Source organism: Pholcus phalangioides, unplaced genomic scaffold (assembly GCF_987345545.1).
Source record: "Pholcus phalangioides strain wild (caught in Gottingen) unplaced genomic scaffold, Ppha-v1.0 ptg000003l_1, whole genome shotgun sequence".
NCBI lineage: Eukaryota > Metazoa > Arthropoda > Arachnida > Araneae > Pholcidae > Pholcus > Pholcus phalangioides.
In genome coordinates this window covers 5,425,243-5,452,929 of record NW_028301596.1, presented here as the reverse complement: position 1 = coordinate 5,452,929, position 27,687 = coordinate 5,425,243, and the positions used below count along the sequence as shown (strand labels likewise).

General features: G+C 34.8%; 3 protein-coding genes across 9 annotated transcripts in view; 2 read left to right on the top strand and 1 right to left on the bottom strand.

The window, feature by feature from the left end:
* LOC149087953 (EP300-interacting inhibitor of differentiation 3-like) overlaps positions 1-3,200 on the top strand; it is a 36,950-nt gene extending 33,750 nt beyond the window's left edge. The window contains exons 9-10 of the mRNA XM_089242955.1: positions 1,244-1,332; positions 2,898-3,200. Of these exons, the coding sequence (XP_089099081.1) occupies positions 1,244-1,332; positions 2,898-2,957 (149 nt within the window). The 3' untranslated portion in view covers positions 2,958-3,200. The remainder of the gene's footprint in view (positions 1-1,243; positions 1,333-2,897) is intronic.
* A 2,462-nt stretch (positions 3,201-5,662) lies between these two features.
* On the bottom strand, positions 5,663-11,467 carry LOC149087952 (uncharacterized). 2 transcript variants are annotated; one of them, XM_089242947.1, is made up of 3 exons: positions 11,000-11,228; positions 9,198-9,318; positions 5,663-8,297 (listed from the first exon to the last, which is right to left on the bottom strand). In XM_089242947.1, the coding sequence occupies exon 3, from the start codon at positions 8,280-8,282 to the stop codon at positions 7,218-7,220; it is 1,065 nt and encodes a 354-aa protein (XP_089099073.1). In that variant the 5' UTR covers positions 8,283-8,297; positions 9,198-9,318; positions 11,000-11,228; the 3' UTR covers positions 5,663-7,217. The 2 variants fall into 2 exon arrangements, with proteins under 2 accessions (XP_089099073.1, XP_089099064.1); XM_089242938.1 differs by lacking the exon at positions 9,198-9,318 and having other exon boundaries at positions 11,000-11,467.
* Positions 11,468-12,503: 1,036 nt separating this feature from the next.
* Positions 12,504-27,628, top strand: peo (ubiquitin E2 variant domain-containing protein pendolino). Of its 6 annotated transcripts, none has more exons than XM_089242903.1 (8): positions 12,504-12,668; positions 14,385-14,567; positions 16,595-16,659; positions 17,722-17,822; positions 21,691-21,779; positions 22,821-22,919; positions 23,010-23,178; positions 26,412-27,628. In XM_089242903.1, the coding sequence occupies exons 2-8, from the start codon at positions 14,407-14,409 to the stop codon at positions 26,502-26,504; spliced, it is 777 nt and encodes a 258-aa protein (XP_089099029.1). In that variant the 5' UTR covers positions 12,504-12,668; positions 14,385-14,406; the 3' UTR covers positions 26,505-27,628. The 6 variants fall into 6 exon arrangements, with proteins under 6 accessions (XP_089099029.1, XP_089099045.1, XP_089099036.1 ...); XM_089242919.1 differs by having other exon boundaries at positions 12,510-12,593; XM_089242910.1 differs by having other exon boundaries at positions 12,515-12,646.
* The last annotated feature ends 59 nt before the right edge of the window (positions 27,629-27,687 follow it).

Sequence of the window (27,687 nt, the reverse complement as noted above, 5' to 3'; positions counted from 1 at the left end):
AAAAAGTTGAAATGACGGCCCTGGGAGAGAGAGATCCTTTTCCTGATGGTTTCATCACTGTTTGCTTTTCTATGATTTTTCTCACGGTCACATCTTTTAATTTGCATCTTATGACAAGTACAACGCCATCTATCAGTCAATTTTTGAACATTTCTTTTATTTTGCTAGACAAAATTCCATTGCTTCATGTATATTCAGGTGAAATATCAGGTCATTCTGACCAATGGTTTTTTTTTTTTATAGCCTTTTCAAAAACGAACTTTAATTATAATCACCTTGTATATTTATTCGAACAGTAGATTTTTTTCGGGGGTGAGTGGGTGATTAAGCCATCATCAAAAAATAACAATCAGATATTCAGAATCAGTAATTATTATATACAGTTGTTAAAATGTTTTCAATCATAAAAATTTACAATTAGAATGTATTTGTTTTAGTTAAGCTTATAAATATTCTTTATCTCTTTAAAAAATAAAATAAAAGTCATAATCAGACTAAAACATTCTTTTACCCTGTGCAGTCAAACATTTCATGTTACAAGCCCAACCCAATTTTAAGCCGGGGCTCAAGTATGATATAGGGTTTTTTTGTTTTTTTTTTGCAAAACTTTTGTCACCTTTGAAGCTGCGCATGATATAATTCTGCCATGCTTCCAATCAATAACATAATTTTGAACACAGGAGAATTTAGGAAAGCAGTCTTTGTGGAATTCTGGCATACTGCTCTTATTGTGCAAGCTTATCTATTTCCATTAGTTACTGGGTATTCTTTTGTTGAAAATCTTGTTATATATCACAGAGAATAAGCTTTTATAGGCAGAGGGCTATTCCAAAGCCTTAGTGAGCTAACTCATGTACATTTGTCTGAGCAAACATCAAACTGTTTTGCCAATATCGCACTGTATAACATTTCACAGGCAGGCTGAAACCAAGACTACACATTTGTGTAGGTCCTGTATTTTCAAAATATTTTAAAAGAAATAAAGATCTACTGAAATTTATATTTTTATTATATTTTTTGAATATCAATAATGCAAAAATTTTTAAAAATTCCACCCAAGCTCTTACTAAGTCTTAATATCTTGTACTAACTAAGTGTTACTGGTCTCAAATCTACTGAACTGATATGTGTTTTGAAAGAGGTGATTGGCTTTCACAACCATGCTACATTGCACTAGTCAAACTTTCAAACTGACTTGTATGCTACAATAGTTAAGTACATGTTTTATTTACTTGTTTTTTAGAACCGATTCAAGGGTTCCAACAGCGAAGCAGAAAAGCTCATTGTTCCTCTTCACAAGCTGTCTATTCCATCACTCCTCAACAGTGGAAGGTAGTGATTTCTGTTATTTATTTTTAACCATATTTGGTTCATAAATTTTACAACTGCACTAATGTTTTAGTTAAAACACACATACCATACAAATTAACCCTTAAACTGCTCATATTGCTCACAAATTATGAGCTTTGAAGAGAGGAAACAAATGCACGAAATCAGAAAAAAAAAAAAGCTGCCTTGAAAAAAATTAGGGTAAATTGTATTCGGTTGCACACAAGTTTTGACATGAAGACCTTCTTTGCGCTTTAAATCACTTGGTAGCTATTAACATAATGGAATTGATATCAGGGTCGGTCTTAGACCAAGAGTGGCGCCCTGTGCAAAACCAGTAGTCGCCCCTCTCGTGGGTGCTGATCCAAGGTGATGTGTCGGAAGAAGCAGTTTATTGCTAGTCACTACTGTTCCCTAAAATATGGGACTGATTTATGTTCCCATATTATCAGACTCTTGGGGGGTCTTCTCCATCAATTCTCCCTAAGATTTGCGCCTACCCTTCTCTTTTTTCCTAGTTGACTAAATTAGAGAAGTGATAATTACTTTGATAATGTACTGCAAATTAGTGAAATTGGCTAGATTGAAATATTTATAAGCAACAATTTTTTAAATATTTCTTGAAGGATTTAGATGTAAATACGAAAATTGGCATTTTCTTGCCCAAAAACACACTCCCCCCCCCCCTCATTCCTTAAAATTATTTCATTATTAATGCATGAAATTTTCTCATGGGGTTTATACACCGCTGCACAGACTATATGATGTCCTTTTTTTTCTCTCTCTGAAACTAGCAAAATTCACATCAGCAGATTATATATATATATATATATATATATATATATATATGCAGAAAAATATACTTTTTTTTCAATTTTTATTCATGATTCACATCAATAAAAGAGAAAAACAGAAAGAAATAACTCGCTTTAAGATGCTGAAAAAGTCTTACAACTTGCAAACTAATACTGTGTAACAAAAATGAAATTTCACTAGATCACCAGATTTTTATCTCCATCAAGCTCATATTGAGCATTTTTGGCCATCCTGGAAGGCAGGTGGCATATCTTTTTTGTCAAGCAATCCTAATTCTTTCTGAAAAATTTTTACTGCGTTGATTATGACCTCCCAGCTCGAAAAGTCATTCATTGGCTGATCACTCCAAAGTAGGGCTGTCACAAAATATCTCCTGGAAAGTGCTACTCCCCCTCCTCGCATTTACTAATTTAAAATGTCAACAGTAAAACAAAATTAGTCTCTCACGAATACTCCCATACAATTTTTAGTATGTATAATTTCGGCAACACTTAGCAGAACACAAACACAACTATGACAACATAAATATGTTAAGGGCACACGTGTAAAAACTCTCAGAACATGCATTCTGGCATCTACCTATTCATTAGAAATTCCACTGAGGAATGTGTAAGGGGTGCATGTATGATATAATACATGTAAAGTAATAGTAGTATGTATATTTACATGCTTCAATTTGTAATATTCATTTTATTGTTGATCATAAGTTTCTCTTTTGCTATCCATAGTTTATGTATTATTTGTTTTTTCAGCAAATTGTCAAGAAATTCAATATTACAAAACCAAGGATTCCTACTAGGCGTAAACATTGATCTATTAAAATGTAAAAATGTTATTGTAAATGTTACTGTTTTTAGTCTTTCATTTTTCATAATAAATTTCATAAAATAACGTTAAATATGCATATGTGAGATGCCAGCATTATAAGCTTGTAAAATGTTATTAGCTTTAATTAAAATATTTTTTTATTTGAAAAAAATTGATTTGTAATTCTAATGTATATGAATTTTTTTCATGATACTGATAATATAGATGATTGTATAATTTCCATTGTTCAATTTCTATTGACTTATTGGAATCCCACACACAGAAAAGCAATGGACAGCTAGAAGTAGGCTGCATCACAAAAATTACTTTGAAGACCAAATTACTGTCGTTTGTGCAAAATGTCATTTGCCAAAATTCTCTTCTGTTTTTTTTTTTATGCCACTAAAATTTTCTTCACATGTGTTTCAGTGTTCTGTAAAAATGTCATATGTTTCTGACCAGTAGAGTCCAATATGACATTTTCACAGCCAAAACCCATGTGAAAAAGCTTTTAGTGGGATAAAAAAAATTAAGAATTTCGACATGTTTTGCATGAATGGCAAGAAATTTTACCTCAAGTAATCACAAGTTATACGTTGATTTTTCATCATTTGTCTTTGCAAATCAATGGCAAAGCATGAATTTGAATATGATTATACATATTTAATGTTCAATAATCATAATCAGGCTATGCAGATAAATTGCTGAAAGGAATACACTCTGGAATCCAATTATGATATCCTAAACCCAGGTTTTATCCAGAACTCGTAACTAGTGTTATCTGAAAAAATAATTTTTGAGAGTAATTTCATTCCTCTCTAAAATTTCAAGGAAGTTTTGTAAAAAAAAAGGGTTTTTTATAAAAAGCAGAGAAATAGCTCTTGAAAAAAATTACCTAAAGTTTGGAATATTTTTGCTCCTCAGTGAAATTCGCAGTAAAATTTAATTTTGATGTGTATAAGCAAATACTGTTCGGAACTGTTCACCCAAGAATTTCAGGGAAGTTATTGAAATATATATTCACAATAGTTGTTTCAAAAGAGACGAAAAAATACTTGGGTGCCAGCATTGAGGAAAAATTCCAAAATCATATGCTCCTGAGAGACCAATGACAAACACTTGATGAATAATTGTGAAACTGTCCAATCCATAGATGATGCAAGAGACTAACTTTATCATTAGCTTCTCATCACTCCTGAAGATGCTCATCTAAGGTGGTGGAAAAAAAGTTTGAGGACAACCAAAAAATTATATCTTGAAAACTTGTGAATTTGCAATAAGAACAAGTGAAACTGAATATTTTCTGGTGAAAATGTCTGAGTTCTGTGCTGCTCCAGTAAAAAAAAAAAAATTGTTTAAATCATAGCGAAGATCAAAACCTAGAAAAAAGTATTAGGACAATCGAAAATTATGTGCAGAAATTTCGTCTTAAATCAATAGAAAAACTTTTTTTTATTCATAATGTATCATTTGGGATGTCATTGATAGTCATAAATAACTAGTTGTGCAACCATCTTCCAAGATTGTTTGATGACTGCAATAAGACAGTGCTTTTTATAATAATATTTTTGTACTGCACACCATTTCTATACCCTTCATAAGTCAAAATGCAATACAAGTGCTCTACAGAATAAATAAAAGGATTTCTCTATGACCACTTGAAAGGTTCCACCTAAATTGGCTTCAAACCAACACCTTTTAGACTTTAAAACATTAGGAGTATTGCTCTGTTGGAACAAAAGATATCTAAAAGTTATAAGAGGTGCCTCAGGAAATATAAATTCTTCTGAAACTGTCTTAACATGCCTATATTTCTAAAATATGGCTCTGTCATTGACTCAATAGTATTAAATATTACTGACATGCAATCTAAAAATTGCTTCTTATCAAAGGAAAACATCCTCATTCCACTTGGCAACAAAAAATACATGCTGTTTGACCAATTCCCATAGATTTTCTCTGCTGTTTTATATGGGAGGGTTTTGCATATCAGACATTTTCTCTCATTTTTATCACAGACACAATTCAGTGTGCATTAATGAAGCTTTAATCAATAGTCTTCAGTCTTTTAAATCTTCTCAAAACTTCATTAGGCATCGTAGTCTCTCTGAGAGCAAGTATTTCGCCTTTTCAATGTCTAATAAATAACATTGCCTTTGGCCATCTTCAGGAAAAAAATTGATTCCACAGTGCATGACTAATCAAAACAATCTTGGCTGTTACTCCAAAACGAGAAAATTCTAATTTCTTTACCCGACATCAGAAAAAACATGCGTGTGCTTATACTTTTTTTCCAGGTTTTTGACCTTTACTATACGTTGAGCAATTTTTTTTCTGGAGCAGTGCAGCACTCATCAAAATTATTTTCACTAGAAAATGTTTAGTTCCACTTGTAATTATGAATCTAAAATTTCCATTTACAATGTATATCCAAAAGTGTTTTGAGATGTGATTTTTTGGTTGTCCTTGAACTTTCCTCCAACACCTCATAAAGTGAAGGGAACTTGCAACTAAAATCCTAATCTGTAGTAACCTGAAAAATTCTAATAAGGTTTATATTTAATGTTTGTTCATGAATATTTTAAATAGGCACACTTTTTCCAAAATCGCTCTTATGAAACAAGCAAAAAGAGAGAAGCTATAGCCCTAAAAAAAAGATTCAGTAGAGGATAAAAAAACTGTCTATATGATAAAATAAAGAGATCAGAAACACTGCATATTTGGATGTTTTATTTAAAAATTATGTAAAAAAAAAGATACACATAAAATAACAGCAAGTAGAAAAATATAACATCAATAAGAAGATACCATTTATATAAAATACAGAAAAATGCTGTGTTTATATGTACTATATTTTCTTGTGTATAATTTGTGAGTTTATGCGTTAAGAAAACACAGAATTTCTTAGTGCAGATTACATATCACTGTATTACCTGCCGATTTTTTTTAAATAAAAGGTTAGATTAGAAATAAATGTTTTTAAATTGAATACTAAAAAATAACTCTTTTGAAGACGTATATACATCAGTATGCCAGAGGTAAAGGGCACTATGTTCAATTTCCTCAATAGAGATACCACCATTAATTTACTGTACTTTTGTTACACTACACATAGGTATAGGACACTAGATCCTATTTCGATGAATAACAGACCCATTCACTTTATAAAACAAGCGAGCTCCATAGAAAGACATACTTTGCAAAATCTTGTAAAATTTTCCTTTTGGCTCATGTTGCCTTTTACCTCCGACATACAGATATGTGAATAGAAAAACATTTTTCTACAAAAGCAAGTCGAACAACCTCTCCTTCCATTCCTTAAGATTTAATCATTCATGAATGAAATTTTCACATGCGGATTGTACAAATTTTCTTTCTCAAAGTAGGAAAATTTATGCATGTATGTGGATTATATGCAGAAAAACCCAGTACAAACAAATTATCAAAATTTTTTCATAACATATTTCTTTGTACAGGAAGATAGGCTTTTGAATATGCAATCCTGTTTCAATGCATATATGAGGGCTTGACAAATCCTAGGCACCATGATGACTATCAAATCTGGATGCGGTAGCCCAGGTCGATAAGATACTTGCCTAAAGTACCAAAGGATGTTTAGAGGTGTAGCGAGTTTGATACCCAATTCATCCTCGTCAGAAAACATTCCTGACACGGGGGGAAAAACCAAAACGGCAACATGACCGCAGAAAAAATTTTTACCACCGAGAGTCTCCCATCGGAGGGTTAGTGCATCAACCTCTTCTTCATGAGTATTAAAAACAAGCCTGCTGTTCGGAATCTGCAATAAATTGTAGGTCCTGGTCTAATTAGCCCTCGTATGCAAAAAATGACCAAATCTGTATGCCTAGAAATATCCATATGCTATTGCCGAATGAAAGTCAGAGAACAAAATATAATTTTCTAGCTTTCATATCAGTGTAAGTTTTAACATGGAAAGTTGGTATAAAATTCTGCAGGATGTAGGGCCCGTGATCCAACAACTGGTGTGAGAGTGGTATTTTAGGATGAATTTGCATGATGACAAACAAATCTTTAGCCCACGAAGTTTTTCTTCAGTTTGTTAAAAATATTTATCAATCTTAGTTCATCACGTTATAACAATCAAATTAACTTATCATAATAAATAGATCAAGAAATACTTGTTTCACTTTGAAAAAAAAACAATAAATAAGCTTAATAATATATCGCACGTTGAACTACATTTCATATATATACTTTGCCTATATGTTCATGAAATAAAGTATTTAATCATGGTAAGATTCAAATGCTTCATGGAGAATTTCAAAATATTCAGACACTTCGTTTTTCTGTTGCTGCAAATCGTTGATGACTTTCATTAAATTCTTCACATCTTCCAATTCTTCTTTAAGAAACATTTCTTTGGCTGTGCTACCAATATCATACAAGTCAACAGCCATTGAAACACCCAAAAGAGCTCCTTTGGAAAACCTAGAGGCTTTACTCGCCAAACGTGCAGTAGAAACTCCATTCCTCCAACTTTTTAATATAATTAAACATTGTTTCACGTTAGTGACAGAACTCTTAAGAGTGAGGTAAACCCGATGTGACCTCTGGAAAACGCTTGCATCCAGCTTGACAGATCTCATTTCTTTGAGCTTCATGAGAAGGCTGCGATTTTCACTTCTGCAATATGACATCAAGTTGACATAATCATCAACACTCTGGCTTCCATGATTGATTCTATCAAGAGATGCTTTAGCCACTGGATGTGTTAAAATTTCATTCAATAAATCTGAATTTCCTCTGATGTATTCAATGCAGCGATTATCCCTCAACAGTTTTTCTAATTCTGTCTGATTTTTCTGGCAGTTATCAATATATGATGTGAGGCACAAAGTTTCTTGGCAATCTGCTTCAACAGCTGCATTCACTTTTTTCAAGATTTCTCTTTTCAGTCCGAATTCAACAACCTTTGCGCCTGTCATCGTAAGAGTCCCGGCAGATGAACCTAGCAAACCGCCAGCAGTGAGTACAGTAGACAGGCCTCCAGTGAATGGTGCGAGAACAATTCCAGCTACACAAGCAGCCCCTGAAACCAAACTGACAGATGATCCTGCTAAGCTTGCTATGTTTGCATTGCGGTGATGCTTCTGTATCTCACAAACAAGTTCTGTCAGGCTCAGAATGACCTCATCCCGTTTTGCAGCCCATAGCCTATATTCATACAAAAAGTTTTTGACTGCATCGCTTTGCTTGTCTAATGCATCTTTTAATTTCTGATAGAAACTTCTAACAGCAACTTCCAGCTCAGATAAATCATCAGAGACTTTACTGTTTGAGGAACCCATGCTAACATTCAAATTCTATGGGACAGAGAAAGAAAAAAAACAGTATATTTTTGTATTTTAGCAAACATGTGAAAATTGTTCAAAAAGTATGAGACCATAATTTTTCATGTGTGAACCAGTGAGGCTAGGGAAGCGTGGTTTGGTGCACCTATGTAGGCAATCCTACTGCACATGCTTACATATTTTTCTGCCTGCCAAGAAGTTACTGGCAGATAGCTGATGAACAAGGAAATACGAGTGCCATCACATTTTCTTTTTTGACAAAATGGCAGAGAAAACAAATAATCTTGATGGAGTTGTCAATTGCGACACAGAACCTGTTGGTGGCACTCCTTGGGGATGGTTTTGCCATGCGGTACTTACTCATGCTGAACCATGCTACTGGAGTCATCAATCAGCATGACTTTGACATTGCATCTCCTGAAGACCAAATCATCAGTCAAAATGGAGTGAACGGATCCAATGCTAATGCTCACTTCATCTGTAAGTTCTCTGATCCTGATTCAATGATCCTGCATCACCAGAGGCCTCACTTAGTCAATAACGATCTCATTTCTGGATGTTAAAGGCCTACCAGAACGTATTTTACTCTCCATTGATGTGCAGCCATTTTTGAGGCGGGTCACCACTCCTTTATCGAAGTGGTGCCCATTTCTTCATCAGTCTTTTGTCGGATTATTTCCACTTGAGAATCACCAAGCCTTGCATAAAATTTGATGCAGTTGCATTGTTTTTCCTGCCATTTTTAAAAATGAAAATGCAACACACTCACATACATGTCCCTTATCATCAGTGGACTGGCATCTTCTTCACACAGGAAAAATTCAAACATGCACCCTAAGATTGCTTCCAGACCACTCTTCCCTTTACGCCACCACCACACACAAAAAATCAGTCTGATATTTTTTAACAAACCTTGTATAATGATAATCATTGATAACTTAATTCTTTCACTTCTACAATCAAGTACACACTAGCACTAAATGTTGGTGCAAAATAAAGATTAGCTCTCTCCATCACCAGCATTTTCACCTTCCTATCAAACAAAAACAATAAAAAACCAACATAATCAGGGACTATACATTCTCATTTAGCAACGTTGATATTTTACAATAAATGACTATTATTTATTATATTTCTTATCTAAGGCATATGTGGGAGGGGTCTATTTCTAGAAGCTCAACTCTTATCCAGCCTTGGTGAACTAATAGAGCTATGACGGCCAACTACATAAAAGAGCTTCCTGCAACCAAGGTCATCTCGAAGCATGGGGGGCACAGTCCGAGGGTCTCAAGTGAATAGGGAGCCTTGTTTTAGTGATATTTGGCATTGTGATTTTTTGCAGTATGTAAATTAATGGACAGATACTCCCAGCTGGGTTGGGGGAGGAGCCCATAATGCATCACGTTATCCAGGGGTTTAAGAACAGGGAACCTAGAAACAAAACTGACTTGGTTGCTTGGGATGGTATCCATTTTAGTGCCCCCATCCTTGTAAAAGAAAATTTATCAGAACTAAAAAAAATGACAAGTGGTATGGTTATAATAGAAGAATCTCAGACTACTCTACCCACAGCGGCCAGATTACTCAGCGAATAAATGTTGTAAAAAATTTTTGGGGAGCTAATGGCAAATGCCCAGAGCTGGCTATTGCGCCATCACTCTCAAAGTGGCACAAAATCTGAGTTGAAAGGTTGGAAAAAAAGCTTTTTTCAACCGAAGAAACATTTTTAAATCATTGAATGATTCTAACTAATCAGCATCTCCGCGAGATATGCAACTATCTTAAAGAGGAAAAACACATTACAGGGATCTATATTTTAAAAGATAGAAAAATTTCCTCATGACGCCCAGACTGGCAGTGCCGGGCTTGTAGAAAATGTATATATAGCTTTCTACTAATCATGCTATTATTATATAAATCAAATTTTTCCTCAGTACTTTTTTATCACATTTAATCGCACTTATTTCATAATTCTAATACATTAGTTTTGTATTTGAATTAAATATTATTAGATGATCATTGTTGATAAGATTGTCAACAAGTAATAGTGACACAATATCTGTCTTTTATCTAATCAACCCTCTTGTGACCATTTGAGCTTTCTTTTCGTTTCCAGATAATTTCATTAGCCCAAACATGTGGGCACCCAGTTTATATAACTTAGGTTATGTATTTCTATTATTGCTTGCATATTTCAGCCAGGACCTCTAAGACCAATGCATCATGTTTCCTGATTTACCAGGGCGGATTAAGATGTTTGAAGACCCTAAGCACTTGAATGGCTTTGGTGCCCAGTCCCTAAAGGTATATTTTACTCGATATATAGGCCTATTGAATCTATAAATATAGATTTTTTAGATTGAGCATGTAAACTATAAGCATGTAATTTTATTCAGCTAGGCGGCTTCAGAAAAATCAATTTGTCCGGGGGGGGGGGTCCCATAATGCTCTTGAGACGGTTCTGCAGGGGCGCCACAAATAGGACCCGCAAAGATAGATATTTTTTTTACCTCCAGTCGTCCCTGCAAATGTCCTTCCCGTACATAAGGAAAGCAAGTCTTTCAGCTCAGGTGGGGATTAAAAAAAATTGGCTCATCTTAAGGAAATATGCGTGCTACGAAACAAGTAATGCGATCAAACAAGAGGTTGAGTTTTAAAGAAAGAAATTCGCATATCATAATTAAATGAGTTCGACAATGTGATAAGAAGCTCACCTGTTGAGAAAAGGTAAACAAAAAGTTTCCGACGCGAAATCAGTCATTTAATTGATGCTGCGTAAAACATTAACAAAAATCACATGATGGAGGCATATTTCTCGTTCAATATTGTTGTTTGGAGGAGTAATTTCAAATCAATTTACGTAATGCAAGAGGAAAAATTTAACATAAACAAAAACCAGTTTCCGACCATGAGACGTGGAAGGCCAAAAAAAATTAGCAAAACAAATCCCAGCGCTCTGATTGGTTTGTTTGACGTTAATAACCATAAACAAGAAACCTAAAAAAAAAAAAACGGGAAAAATCGCAGGTGGTTCTAATTGGCTGATAATACTGATGTAACAGCCAAGGAGGTTATAAGTAGGTAAGTACAAGGAGGTATATGAAGGCGTCTTAGTTATAAGTAGAACTCCTTAATACACGTATATGAACACATATGTCATATACGACGTATGTGAAGTCGTCTTAGTTATAAGTATAGCCACTACAATAGGGGTATCGCCTTAGTTATAAGATAGAGAGGTTATTCTTTCCCCCATGCGTAACAGTGCACAAAATCGAGCTTAATTGCCAATTGTTGCTAAAAGCACGCACGCAAAGTCGCTAACTCTTGTTAAAACACAGAAAAGTCGACAATCCCTGGGAAATGAAGCACCACTTCAAATTTAAGTGAATTTAAAGAAAAAAGACAAATGTATGAGATGAATATTCTTGTTTGTAGTCGTAATTATCGTAATGTAATTTCTGAGTTGGAAAGATAATTTCAATTGTTGTTTGAAGAATAAAAAAAGAAGTTGGTTCCGTTGAAAATACGCGAAAAACCGGGACATTTTTGCAAAAATGGCATTGTTTTAACGGCATTAAGCTCGATGCATACTACAGTGGACGTTTCGCAATGCATTAATGGCAGACGATGAATCCGCTTGGATTTGTATCAAGGCTTCACGTGCCTCAATTTGCGAAAAGAGTAACTTTCAAGCGGCTTTGATTTGTATAGGGGCTACAGTCAAGTATATGACCATATTTCTTCGAGAGAAATACGGGACATCACCAATTATTGCCAAAACCAAACAAAGTTGCCAAATAATATTGAGATTACGGAAAATCACAATGGCGGGAAATGATTCATTACTACAAGTAGCAGTGGATTAAAATGTATTCCACGAAAAAAAAACGTTCACCATGGCAAATGTGGGAGATTAATATTCTCATATATAGTAGTAATTATCATAAAATAATTTCTGAGTTGAAAAATAATGTCAATCTTTGACTTCAATAGAGAATAAAAATTCAAGTAGGCTTCGTGTAAAATACGGAAAAAACCGGGATACTTTTGCCAAAAAGTCGGGATGGCCAAAAAAACAGAAAGTACCGGGACTGTCCCGGAAAATACGGGACGTATGGTCACCGTACAGTCAAGCAAATTTCAGTGTGTTTGTGACGTCACTCCAACAAGGGCGGGGCTTTCTCGTTAGCCCCGAGCATCCAATCAGATCATTTCATTGCGAGGTGTTTCTGTACCGTCTAGGATTGTGTTTTCCGTGCTGCTGTTTGTGTATTTGTTTATAATTTTCGCGAGGATTTTCAACATGTAAATGACAGCTTGAACTTGATTTTAAAAAGTTTTAATTTTTTTATTCAAACGTTAGTCAATATGTTTTCTTAGGTATTGATTATCTTAATGATAAATTCTCGTTTCGATTTTTGTTTGAATGTGTATTTATTGTATACATATTTTTTAATTTTCGCTATTCATATTTATTTGTACCAGTTTCCATAGGCGTATTTATAGAGGGGCTAAGCGGGCTATAGCCCAGAGCGGTAAATTCGGTGGGGGCGGCGAATTTGAGGAATAAGTGGCCAGAGAAAATTAGTATAATAGGAGAAGAGCGGAATTTTTTCAGGGGGTAAAATCAGTCTCTGCTGAGAAATGAAGGGAGGAGCATGGTGTGAGTGAGTGACCTTGAGAATTTGCACGTATGTGAGGGACCAAAAGATTGACCTAGACAGCAAGGGACCATGTCGGCGAGCGACTGAAAGTGTGACCTAGAGAGTTTTCACACATTGTAAGTGACAAAAACACGCTGCAAGCATGTGACTAGTAAAAATAGTGACCTATAGAGTTAGCAATCATATGAATGATCAAAGGAATGTGTAAGCATGTGAATGACCTATAGCAGCGATTCTCAACTTGTGCTGCATGGAGCCTCCTGTTTTTTGTCCCAGGGGCTCTGCGGCTGCTTGAGAAGAATTTAAAAAAACCAGTAAATTTGATAAGTAACAAAAAAGAGGCCTATGGGGCTCCGCCACAGAAAGGTTCCACGTGTCAAAAAATGGTTAGGATCCACTGACCGGGAGAGTGAAGGGCCAGGTCAGTGAATGGCTATGAAAGTGACCTTGAGAGTTTGCAATCTTTTTAAGTGAGCAAAAGAGTGCAACGATGTGACTGATCAAGAGTGACTTATAGAGTAAAAGACACGGGTGGGTGAGTGACTTAGAAAATGTGCAAGTATTTGAGTGACCAAAAGAGTGATTTAGAGGTATATTTACCCGGGGTAAGCAGGCTATAGCCCAAAACAGTAAATTTGAGGAATGACTGGTCAAGGAAATTGCACTAGATTGGGAGAAGGGTGGTAAATTTTTTGTAGCTTGTGTCAAAACCATAAATATGCTGCAGGCCGTTCTAAGAACACCGTGTTATCCTTGGATAAAGTGATATTTTCTGCCCCCGGTCTAATTTCTAGCTTCAGCTTTATTCGCAGCTGAAGATATCTGTTTTGGCTCATTTGCATCTGAAAATGCCTGCCTTTATTCCATTTGAATCTGAAAATTTCTGGCACTGTTCTATTTGTAGCTGAAGATATCTGCTTTCACTCAGGTGTGGATCCAGAGGAGAGCAATGAGAATTATGGCTGGTACTCCCAAGAGCTGTATAACGTGGGAAAATTTGTCTGTCCTGTAAAAATACAGGACAATCAAAGTTTAGATATTCACAGAGGCGTTGACATGGAGGAAACGTTGGAGGGGCTGAAAGTTGCTGGTCGTCCTGCATATACGGGACTCAAGTGCGTATGCAGGAGGAGGAAAGTGCATTGTATAGTTTTTCAGAAATTATTTGGAGGACTCAGCCTCCTTACAAAATTTATTGGGGGCTCAAGTCTCCTCATCCCCCTAGGTTCCAGTGCCTATGGATATTTGCGCTGCTTCTTTTGTTGGCTCAATTGACAGAGAGCGTTAATGCTGTCTACTTGTTCCTACAGTAGTCGATAATTATTTTAGCTATTGCTGGTAAAATACTGACTTTTTTATTTCCCATATAAACAGGTCTATTGAAAATCTTGTTCGTGAAATAAAAATTATGAATTTTTTCTCTTTTATGAAGCGCAAAGAGTGAAAAATCCGCCATGAAGAAAATCCTTCCTGCGGTTCCAACATCCAGTGACAACTTGCCAACATCTCCATCGGTGAAGAGCAAAGTAGACAGAAGCACTGCAAGTTCCTGTGCAGCAAAGAACGATGATGTTTACAATCCAGTTTTTCTTGAGTATTCTCTCATATCAGAATTGTAAGTTTAAATGCATGTGTTATTCTATCATTTAACAAGGTTATTCCAAAAGTTGACTTTTAAACTTGTTTCAAACTTCATTAATTGATATTGTAGTCCCTGTACAAAAATAACTTTGATAAAATGTTTTACTTTGAAGAAGTTTCGGTCAGCAAACTTAGTGTGTATTTGAACCACCAACTCACATGCAAATATGTATAAATTTTAATCCATGTAAAAAGTACCACTACTAAACCATACATGTACCTCATTCATATTCCTCTGCGGAACTTCTAACGAATTGGTACATGTTGGAATGTGTGTGTCCGTGTTATGAACCTAACGTGAAGCTTGTTTCTGTGTAATGCTTGTTATAGTGCTGCTACCTCCTATTTTTCGACCTATGAATGAAGTGTAATGTTTGATGATTTTACTGTTGTAGGCCTGTTGCTCTCTGCGGTGAGACTTTTTAATGGGGAGATTGGCTTGCATTCGCACCTGGTACTTGAAGTACCAGACAGATACCCACGTTAATATCTGTCTGGTAGTTCATGTACTTTATACGTGGGTTCCCAACTTTGAGGTGCGAATGCACCTCATTATATGAATGTGAAAAATTTTAGGTGCATATGCAAATTTTTTAGTTGCCAGGGTGGTGACCTGGGACTTGTCAACTGTGTTTTATGTATTATCATAAAATTTCAACAAAATTGGTAGTTCAGTTACTGTCACTGGAGCCTGTTTAATTTATGTCTGTCTCGGAATCACTTCTAGATGTATCTTTATTATTCCCGTCAGCTATCTTTCCTTCTTTTCATTTCACGTGAAAGAACGAATATGCATAGACAAAATTTCTTTTTCTAAAAAAATCTAGACTTCAATTTTTTCAGTGCACCCTCGTAACGTCACGCTGAACGGTTGGGACGTTGCCTTTTTACTTGCATAGATAAGACAGGGAAATAAGCTGACCTGAGACCATTGAAGGGGAGACAAATGTCCTAATGGTGGTCCGTCTGTCACCTTACATAGCACACCATTGCCTCATCTTCTTATTTTACCCTTTACCCACGAACCTGATGGGTTAATACTTATAATAGTTGTATACCGGGGCTGAAAAAATTACAGTATAATCTCAGCTTGAGGGGGTGGGTTAAAACCCCAGCCCCCGCCCTTTTACGTATGCCTATGATAGAGTAACCCTCTTTCATATTGGCAGATATGCTGCTATAAATTCCAGACATTTTGTGTTGCTATCAGCCTGGAATTAAGTAATTATACGAAGAAATTTTTAGGTGCCAATACTAATTTTTAAGTCACCATGCTGACCAGGCACCAGATCTGCATGGTCCAGTCCTGTTGTATATACAGTGTAAAATAAAAGCATCTTCAGTATTTCATCTTCCTTTAAATCATAATTTCCTAAACTTTTTATTCCATTGCCCCCCCCCCCTCTGAGAATTTTTTTTCTCTCATCACTCTTCAACTCAAGCATACCCATAGGATCTTATGTTATACCAATAGCTTCAATCGCCCCCTATTGGGCGATATTGCCCGTTTTGGGAAACATTGCTTTACGTTGTTCTTCATTCGATTGGGGAAATTGCTTATCTCTCCCTTCCGGCATTTTTTTAAATTACATATTTTTATAAAAGTTATCTCTATATTTTTGGATAATACCTAGAGTAAATTGAATAATTTTCCTTCTAAACCTGTAGAAAATCACGTTTCAGTCAACAAATGTAATTCTGGAACAAATTACTTTCATCAGCCGTCAGGGGCATAGCCAGAAATTTCGTTCGGGGGGGGGGGAGGACCAAAGTGATAGAACTGTAGATTTGGCCATCTTTTTCCGGTCATTTTCTCACATTTTGGGGGGGGGGGAACCAGTCCCCCCTCACTACACCCTTGTCAGCCGAGGTGCCACTGTGTTTTGTCTTCAGATAATGTTACTTCATATTTATACACAAACATATTTTCATTTATGATTTTATTTGACTCAATATTCTGTGTTTTTCATTATATTCATTTTATTTATTTTTTCATTTCAGTGTGATGCTTCAAAAGCAACAACTGCCCGGTGTTTATGTTATTCCATCAGCAGGATCCGCTCTGAGTAAGTTCTTGTTTTCAGGGAAAAACTTTATAGGCTTTGAGTGTTAAGGTAGCAACAAGAAAAGATTCATAACTAGGATTTTGCAGGGAGAGCAAACTTGATTCTGCTAAATCCTCCCTACCAAATTTTTTTCTCCTCCTTGAAACTTAGTCTCCCCCCCCCCCCCCCACAAAATGTGCGTTTGGGGTAAGAACATTTGAACTGATCAGAACATATCTTGATAAAATGCTTCATGGTGAAAGCCAAATGATGGCAAAATTGTATTTTTGTACATTGTAATCAAATTATAATTAATATAGATGATGCTGTACTTATAGATTAGTGCATATTTAAGGGCTTGAAAAATTTTAAAGAAAAAAAATGTTGACATCATCCAAATTTCTTAGAATTGAAGCATTTTTCCCCCTCCGAGAAAAATGTTCTCAAAATTGATTTCTTCCTCCCCCTTTTCAGGAACCTGATGTCATTTTTCACTGACATAAATTCCGGAAATTTTGTATTGCTCTCAGGTTCCAATTTAATAAAACTTAAAATTTTTTTCTGCTCCAATTTCATTTTTTATCTCACCATTCGGACCTTGGGCCAAGGCTGTCGTAAGAGCACCATGGGCCCCGGGCCAAGGGATTTTTCTGAGGCCCTACAAGGAAAATTTACATGTATGCTCCTCAAAAATTTCAACTATACATTTTTGTAAGGCCCCTGGCTTATGCATTAAGACAGCACTGCCCTGTGCCTGGGATTTGTCAAGCCCTGGTATATTTGATTACCTGGAAATTTTAATTTACAGATCCAGGTTCTGTCCAATTGCATCATGTAATCAAGATTTGTTTTTGTATTATAGCATTATCAAGTGAAAGCCAAATACTATTGAAATATCTTAATTTCAAGTTATGAGTAATATAAGTAAATATAGGTACATACTAGTATAAGAACATTCAAATTTGTAAATCTTTGATTCAATTATTTATCCATTCATTAATTCATCATATTACAGTGCTGTGCAAATTTTTTTCCTCTTTCATTTTAGCTATATATATCTATAGCTAGATCTGTTTTTTTTAGAATGGTTTGGAGTGATTTTTATTCGTCATGGGATCTATCAGGGTGGTGTATTCCGTTTCACTCTCTATGTTCCAGACAATTATCCAGATAGTGATTCTCCTGTAAGCATTTCTCTTCCTTTCAATTATGTGAATTTTCTAAAAAACATGTAGTTATTCATGTCACCTAATTATGTTATATGTTCAATTTTGATCAATCAAGAGGGGAAAAAAAATCTGATTTAAATCAAAAATATATTTATTCCTTTTATGAAAAACAAAAAAATGGTAAAAATTTAATTGTGTATCAAAGTATTTGGTTCACTATTAATTTTAATTACATCACAAATTTCATGATTTTTAAATTCTTGAAATGAAAATTTTAGTCAGCACGAGCAATTTTGTTTTCACTTTGTGTAAGCGCATTTTCTTTGCAACATCTAAAACATGCTGAAAAACCAGTTCAAAACCAGTGAATTTTTTTCAAAAGCTTCTCTTTTATTAGTGTTTGTATAATTATTGAATAGTTTTTTGTTAGGAATTCTTCAGAGAAATGTTTATGAGGGCCATGTGTACGATTTATATACAGCATGATTACTCAAGTCCCTTGGCTGCAAATTACTGATCGGTTGATCCTAGAGGCATAATTCCAATTAGAAAAAGCATTCAAGTAACACCTATACCTCAGATATACCATTCATATTGCAAAGGGTTGTAATGTAATTACTAGGGCTTGGATTTCTATGCCTTTGCATATTTTTTATGTTTTTGCATATTTCGCCATTCTTACGTGATACAAAATTTTAATGCATATTTCATGATTTTTGATAAAAAGGAAGTTTTTTCCTCGCTATACCAATTATCACGCTTCAGACTGGTTTTAAAATGGAACATCATTGCTGATTGGTAAAAAATCTTGAAAATTCGGGTTTTTCAACCAATCAGCAACGACATTGAACTGTCAGAGCATAAAAATACTAGCCCTTCGATGACACTGGTGTGAGGCTGTAAAAAAATTAATCACCTGAATCGGTGTCTGTGATGGTAACTTGTGGAATTGACTAAAATTGGTAAATGGAAAGAATTTTTTAGCATTGTGGAAAATTTTGAGTTTTTATTAAATAAAAGATTTTTTTTTTGTGCTTTTCTAAAGCTAACACTACTTGGCTAGGTATTTCTACCTATAGATAGCAGCACATTAATTCTGAATTTGGAGGGAAAAACTTGCTCTAAAGGGAAATTTTGGAACATTTTTGAAATGTTAGTTAGTAAAACAAAGAATTTCTGTTCATACAGTAAGTAATGGTTCAAAATAGTTTAGACTGCATCAACACATCTCATCATCATATCATTTTGCTGAAACTAATGTTGTTTGAGATAAAAAATGGGAAAAATTTTTAGGACAATATTTTTCATTTTATAGGTCATATTTAGTTTTTTAAGAGCATAAATTCATATTTTATAGGTCATATTTAGTTTTTTAAGAGCATAAATTCATATTTTATAGAACATTTTTTATAAGTTTTTAGAACAAAAATCCTGGCCCTAGTAATTAGAATAAAAAAAATTAAATTTTTATTAAAACATCTCTTGTCCTTAAAAACTCAATTAGAAAGTTGTTATCCTTGTCTTTTCTAAGCCCAACAATAAAAGTATTTATATCTCTGAGTGCAATTCACTGAGTTATTTGAATAATAAATAGTTGGAAATGAGGGAAGAACCGCATAAACTAATGGACAAGCTTGTTGTGCTATTCTTTTCCTTTTTCCAGCGATTTTTGAATTCAAATATTCTAGAAAATATTGCACTTGGAAATGCTATTTTTTGGTTACCTCAGGGGATGCGGGACAATAACTTTCTAACTGGATTTTTTAGGACAGTTTCTGTATAAAAAATTGATTTTTTTTAATTTTGATAACTATACTTGCAGTATGAATAATTTATCTTGAGGTCTACTCATTATTTTAATATTTTTCAAAATTGGAAGTATGCTTCTACGATCGATAGTTCGTCAGTAATTTGCTGCTAGAGGAATTCAAGTAATCACCCTGTATGGGCCTATACTAGTATGTATTTAATATTTAAGTATAGTATTTTGTAGTACATATACAATTGGTGTGTGGTCGTGTGAGCATCGTGTTCGACATTCTCCATGAGGATCTAGATTCAAACCCCACTGTCAGCATAAGGTGATCAGCTAAAGTTAGTGTTTGTGGGGGGTTTTTTTTCCAACATTGAGGCATGAATGGGAACCCATCTCCCAAATGTAGAAAAAATTATGGTACACAGGAGAAAAATTCAAGCGTTTACCATCTTCAGTTAAAAATATAGAACACTGATGGCAACACCAACAAGAACATGGTAGACGCACAATTCTGACAAAAGTACATTAGGGCATTACAAAAATTTACTAATGAAATTATTCATTACAAAAATTTTGCAAGAGAATGTATGCAAGGTGTATATACAGTTAAGTATAGTAGTATACAGGTGAACTTGGGTAATTCAAATTTTAAGCATTTCCTCTTGAATTTCCTATTGTATAATTATCGTATATTGATGAATTGGATAATTTGAACTTTTTTTGCTGTTCCCCCCCCCCCCCGACCTTTGAATTAACCAAGTTCAACAGTACAATGTACTAATGTTTTTCAATAGTTGGTTTGTGGATGATCATAAACCCTTCAAACTGTTCAGAAATTTAGTCGAAGAGAATGATTGTGATGACCCAATCTTCTGAGAGGTCAAGTCTTGATCGACTTGTCATAGATATTCAGAAAGCACAATGGCCTGCAGCAGAAAAAAAACAACAGAGAGAGTAGAGTGAGATGTACAGCGTACGACAACTCAAATAAGGCCTACAGCCTGTGACTACCATATATTGAAATCTGCACAGAGGGATCAATGAAGGTCCCGGAGCTTAATTAATCTGAAAAACTCGAAAGCTCAATGAAAACAAAATTATTTTTCATTGTAGACATTTCATAAAAATCACTTGATCTTTAACAGGTTCTTCATATTTTCCTTCCATGTTCTTGGTCAAAACAGCAATTTTTCTTTCTCACAAATTGAAATTTTATTACAGGTTTTTATCCATCTCTGTTGGTTGTAGTCTATATAATCAAACAAGGCAGTTGAACCTCAATAAGACAGACATTGCTTGATAAGAATTTTCTTTTAAATATTAAAATTAATTTTTAAATTAAATGCTTGTATGATGATATTGGAAAATAATTGTAATATCATACTTTTAATATGGAAATGTAAACTACTCTCTTAAGGTGGAATAAAAATTGTACCTAAAAATAAATGAAACTCAACTTCAAAATTACTTTTAGCAATTAGTTCAGTTTATGAAGATTTTCAATAACAGGTTAAACTGCATTTATACTTTATATTTGTCTATTTTACTAACTTTTCATGTTAACCTATTCTAAACAAATGACACAAATTAATGTAATTCAATTTTTATGAAACATTGTCCATCAATATTTTGTTGTTATGAAATCTTGCATAAACAACAATGCTTAGGTGTTTCAGTGAGCACAACAATGCTTGTGAACAACACTAAGATGCTGGCACTGTTCATGTGCCATTCTTTTATTTCTTTAACTACTTAAATTCTAAAGTTCATATAATTACAGAAAGTTATGCATGTTTCTAGTAAATGGTGTTATACATATTTCTCTCTTCCATCATAAACATGTTTATTAAGTTGAAACTTTAATATTCATACACTATGGACATAATTTAACAACAGTATGTTTTCTGTTTGAGTTTGTCTACCTTTCATAATCAAATCACAGTTTATCAATATGATATCTGGTCTTGTGGAAGTACTTCTGTACCTCTTTAATGCAATGAGATTTGACTATTTTAAATTTTTTAAGGAACAAAAACATCAAACATCTTGGTGGCAATGCTATTTTTTAACAGTTATTTGCATTAAATTGTCAAATTTTCATAATGCTAAATAATCGTACTTTTGCAGATTGTGGTCTTTGAACCGCCAATCTTCAATCCTTTGATCAATATTGAAACTGGGGAACTTGATGTAAAGAAAAGATTTCCCAAATGGAGGTATTTTACTTGAAAAATCTTTAGTGCTTTTGAATGGTGGCATAGTTAGTAAATATTTCTGGCAAGTATTTATGTTTTCAATGAAGTTATGGTACATTTTCTACAATGTAATTAATATTTTTGTTGGAATCATTTTGTATAAATCTTGCCAGAGTAATAATAGTTGCATTTACTTAGAAGCTTGAATAAATAGCGGGATAAACATAATGGTCAACTTAAAGTTTAGAGGAGGTATTTTTAAATTGGCAGTTTGACTTGTATCCTTATTTGCCATGTGGACCACTGCACCAGTAAAAAATATAGGTAACCATACTACTACCATGCTACTTTGGTCTAGCCACATGCCATGGTTGATTAATAAAGGTTATATGTTTGTTGCCCGATTGAAAATAAAAATTAAATTGTTGTGAAGATGAGAATATAAGGAAAAGACAAAAAATATATATAATTTTTCTATGTAGCCTTATTCATGAAATGATTTTTTTTCCATATGATACTTTGTCCAGCTATATCTTTCACTTTATTCAAAATAAATTATACAATTAATTTAATAAAAAATTTTTGAAAGCATACAAAAGGCTAGCATTATTATACATGTCAGTCTGAAAATGCTAGTGTATGAATTAGGGGAAATGTTTCACTATATGTTGAAAACAAGAAAAAAAACTTCATCTGGATCGATTTATAATCTTGACCGGCAGTTTTCAGCAGGCGTTGCATGGAGGTTGAAGTAGGACATCAAAAAAATTGGTTGAATAGGCCAATTACATATACGTTTAGGCTTATATATTACATAGGCCTATACACTTAGGAATACATAGGCCTTCCATATTTTAAATTCAAGCTCTTTTTTTCCTCATTGTGAATTCTTAAATTGAATTCAAAAGATATATCAAAACTCTTTCCATTTTTTTTTATCATCTTGATTATATAAAATTTTGTTTGAAAATTAAATGTTTGTAAAAAAATAACCTGGAAAAACACTGTAAATGTGTCGTACAAGATTGTAATTTGTTAACAATTTTTATCAAATGATTTCAGGAGAAATGTTAATCATTTATGGCAAGTCATACAATATGCCAGAGGTATATTCTATACGATTGAAACAGAATCGCCATTGAATCCTCATGCTGCTGAATTGTAAGTGAATTTCGATTCTATTTGCAAATAAATCGCACATCACATAGTTTTAAGGATTTGAACTGATAATATATTCTTTTCTGTTGATAGGTACGAGAAAGATGTGGAGCTCTTTAAACTTGAAGTTGCAAAAAGTATAACTATCGCGAATGAGAGACTTTACGAAAAGCCCCAGACTGATGATCCCCATGCTTTTCATTTTAGTCCATGGAATCCGTCTGTACATGAAGACATCTATAAGCGGATTTTTTCAAAAAAAGTAAATGTGTGTTTGCATGTAATTTTTTTTTTATGAAACATAAAAAACAGAGTAATTATTGATAAATTGAGTAGAAACAATAATTTTTTATAATTTGTACAGTTTGGATTGCTATGTCTTTGCATATTTCACTATTTTTACATGATAGAGTATATTTTCAATAAAAAGTAAATTTTTTCCTCGCTATTCCAATCCCGCTTCACACTGGTTTTTGCGGCTCCTGCTTCTGACGAGAGCTCTTAGGGATAGGATTTTTATGCACTAAAAATGGTAAAAAATCTTGAAATTCAGGGTTTTCAACCAATCAGCATTGACATTGAATTGTTAGAGCATAAAAAAATACTATCCCTTCAACAACACTGGAATGTGGCTGTAAATAGATTAATCATCTGAATCGGTGTCTGTGTAGGTAACTCATGGGAAAAATTGGCTAGAATTGGTGAATGGGGGAATTTTTTAGCTTCTGTGGGAAATTTTGAGTTTTATAAAATAAAAAGAATTATTATTTTTTTTAATTTTGTGCTTTTCGAAAACTAAATACATTACTTGGCTAGGTATTTTTATCTATAGATGGTACTCGCACATTATGAGTTTCCAGATAAGCACTGGGGTACCATTGTACCTTTAGGACTTTTGAAGTACTTTAAAAAGAAATGTTTAGAAAAAATCATCGAATTTATTTTTTTCAATATGAATTAAGATCATGTTGAAGATTATTATAAAAACTATGAAATAGTCATTATCTAGACTGCATATCCTGATTTGTCTACCTTTTTGAAATAAATATCCATGCTCTACGATAATGTTTCCCGAAGTGGACAATGCCACCCCCTGGAATGTGATGGAATGGTCCCAGAGGAATCATAGAAGCCATGGGTAAAACATAGAATCCTGTAGGTTGGCAGGTGATGAGCAAAAAAAAAAAAAAAAATACTCAGTGGGGGAGGTAGAACAAAAAACGTTTGGGAAACTGCTTTAGATAATCCAGTAAGTCCTAGCATATTGGCAGTTTAGTTGTTCATCATTAACTATTTCTTGCAAAACCACCACAGATGTCTCACAAAAAAAAATTCTACGGAGCTGCACTGGTGTAAGTGAATCAAAACTTTGTAAAGTTAATATGTGCCTGTTAAGTGTATCTTGATTTTCATCAAACAGTTACCATGCTGGGTAAATGAAAATGTGTCTGATATATTGAATATGATATTAAGACAAGGGTGGTCACCAATTTGAGAGATGCATATACTTACCAATTTAATGTTGATGTGGAAATTGCTGTTCTTTGGAAGTGGAACAAATATAAAAATATTTGTATATATGGTTTTGTTCTAAAAGTATCTGACCATAATTTTCTGTGCATGAACCAATGAAGTGTGGTTTAGTGCACGTGTATAAGCAATCTTAATGCATGTGCTTGAATTTTTTCCTGTCTGCAGAGCTGCCAGTCACTGGCAGACCGAATGAGTGAGGAAGTTTGAATGTTGTCCCATTTTTGTTTTTAACAAAATGACCGGGAAAACCTGAAAAAACACTACTACTGCTACTTAACCGTACATGCACCTCATACACATTCTTTTACGGAATTTCTGTGTTCTGAGTGTGTGTGTGGCCCTAACATATATGGTGTCAAGTTGCGTTTGTTTCATGCGCCGCTGTGGTGGTCGAGTGGTTATAGTGCCGGACTCGTGACGCGAGGATCCGGGTTCGAACCCCACAGTGGTGGTCGGCTGAAGTTGGTTTTCTGTGGTTCCCAACTTCAAGGCGCAAATGCGAGCCATCTCCCCGTTAAAAAGTCTCGCCACAGAGAGCAAAAGTCCTACAACGGTAAATCATTCAACCATAACACTTCACTCATAGTTAGTAAAACTGGGGGCAGATGACAGCACTACACATAACAAGCATTACACAGAAACAAACTTTACGTCAGGTTGCACTACACGTACACACACATTCCCGCATGTACCGATTCGTTGGGGGGTTCCGCGGGGGGGGGGGGGTGCATGTGTGGTGTAGCAGTAGTAGGTAGGGGCTCGGGGATCCATGATGTTCTTAAGTCAGCCACCTCGTTGGGCAATTTGTCTGTTGTGGCGTTGTATTTGTATTTGTATAAGCTTCCATCTGTCTTCTATTTTTTTTTGAAGCAAATATTTTCATGTTGTGCCAGTATTGTGTTGTGTGCCCGAGTGGCACAGTGGTAAAGATGCTTGTCTTCCACTATGAAGATTACCATCAAGGTCCATGGGTTCGATTCCTGGCATGGAACATCAGAAGCAAGTTCTTTAAATACCGAGCCTAGGGTGACCACTGATGGATGGAGCCTTCATTTCCCACCCAACTCCACTGGTTGGAAATTGCAGTATGGTGATATATGGCTGGAGTTGGTGTTGCTGTGAAGTAGTATTGTGTTGTAGGTCTGCCTGCTCTCTGCAGAGAGACTTTTTCAAATGGGAGATTGCTACTGCATTTCAAATTGAAAAAACCACTACTTCATTAATCATGATGGAGCTGCCAATTATGATGCAGAACCTCATGGTAGTGCTCTTGGTGATGGTTGTGCCGTGCAGTGCATACTCATGATGAACCATGCCACTGGAGTCAAAGAAGACAGCATGAATTTGACCTGAAGACCAAATTGTCAGTCAAAATGGAATGAACAGATCCAATGCTAATGTTCACATCGTCTACAAGTTCTCTGATCATGCATCACCAAGGTGGTCACTTGGTCAATAACAATCTCATTTCTGTGGATGTTGAGGGCCTACCAGAACATACTTCACTCTCCATTGATGTGCAACCATCTTTGAAGTGTGGTTGCACCCCCACCCCTTTTATCAGTCTTGATACCCATTTCTTCATCTCTGGTCTCGTGAATCCTGCGGATTGTTTCCACTCAGGAATCACTAAGCTTCACTCAAAATTTAATGCAGTTACCTTTTTCAAGTTTTTTCTGCTATTCATTCAAAAAATTTGACGCTGCTCACTTACTTACACTTCCTTATTCATTGGCAGTCTGCAGGCAAGAAAAATTGAAGTATGCACACTAGGATTACATACGTGCACCAGAACTTGCTTGCCTGGTTTACACACAAAAAATTATGGTAGCATACTTTCTTGAACGAAGCTTATACATTCTTGTACAGACATAATTTCCATGTGATGATGTTAACGATAGTTGTTTATCATACTCCAACTGATAATTACAATTTGTTTTCCATTTCGCTCACGCTTTTTAGGATGATGATGAACAGGGTAAGTCGTCACAAGATGGCCTGTCATGGATGTTACCTGGGAGTTTACAGGTATTCTCCAAGACTGATTCATCATGAAGTAACATCAGTGTGGTAGCAATGTTAAATTTTTCACAAAGTCGCACATATGAATGAAGTTAACTTGTACAGAAAATATTTATTTTGATTGTTTATAATGTATATCTCTAACATCTGTATGAAGTTGTCCAATAATCACTGTCCTCCTTAATTTATGATTTTTTTATACTTTAATTTATTGATTGTCCAACTTTGAGAATGTAACCAGTGGTTCTGTCCCTTTTGTGCTTCAAGTGCCTCTCGGAAGTGCTTAAACGATGTGTATATCCTCTTGTATGTAGTTATATCATATAACTATATTTTTATTTTTTTTTAATTCACCATATGTCACTTTCTGTGGTCAGGACATGGGATCCCGGGCTAGAACTTTCAGTGAATGAAGATTGATTGGAATTCATTCATTCAATCATTCATTTCATAGGTTGGGATATTCTTTGAGCTCTTAACAATGAAAAATAAAAGTTGTCAATCAGTTTCATCAGGCTTGAGAGCCCTGTAAGCCTTCTTCATCCTGGGTCTTTAAAATGGGAGCACTGTCAGGGTTCCCGCTTGTGGAGCCATTCCTGTAAAGGGCATGGTTTTAATACATTCTTTTGCTACTGGGGGCATTAGACTTAGACCTACAGCAGACTTCCAACCACTGAACAAAGACAACCATGCTCCAGCTAGGGATTTGCACCACCTGCACTGCAGAAAGATGTGCTGAATACTTGGCTGCCAGCCATTGCATTTCACTCCAGAATATGTAAGAGAGATGGCAGCAAGAACAAGAAACAAGCACAATTCTGACAACATAAATACATTAGGGCCACATACACAATACGTTCTGTATGTTTAGATTCATTAGAAATTCATCAGATGAATGTGCACGAGGTACGTGTAGTAGTAACTATTGCATTTTTGCATTACTTAACTTGCTCTTTCATGTCATCACTGATAATTACCATTAGTCCCTTGGGGTAAACATACCATAGGTTAGGAACCACTGATCTAAACTTTGATTTTATTTTATTTGTATTCATATCATCCTATCACTCATATGAGCTGGGTTGGGTATTAACTCTACTGATTATAATATATTCATGGATTGAAGTTGACAGTAAATCAATTGTTATCACAGAGTCTTTAGCTTGAGAAATGTCATTATTTTTCTCTTACCTTATTATGTGTTCTAATTTTTTGC

Bases quoted from the DNA above. Each gene is read 5' to 3' on its own strand.
- LOC149087952 (XM_089242938.1), bottom strand. From the start codon at position 8,282: ATGGGTTCCTCAAACAGTAAAGTCTCTGATGATTTATCTGAGCTGGAA.
- peo (XM_089242878.1), top strand. From the start codon at position 14,407: ATGAAGAAAATCCTTCCTGCGGTTCCAACATCCAGTGACAACTTGCCA. The intron at 14,568-16,594 runs GTAAGTTTAAAT...TTTTCATTTCAG, and splicing joins TATTCTCTCATATCAGAATT to TGTGATGCTTCAAAAGCAAC. The intron at 16,660-17,721 runs GTAAGTTCTTGT...TGTTTTTTTTAG, and splicing joins ATCAGCAGGATCCGCTCTGA to AATGGTTTGGAGTGATTTTT.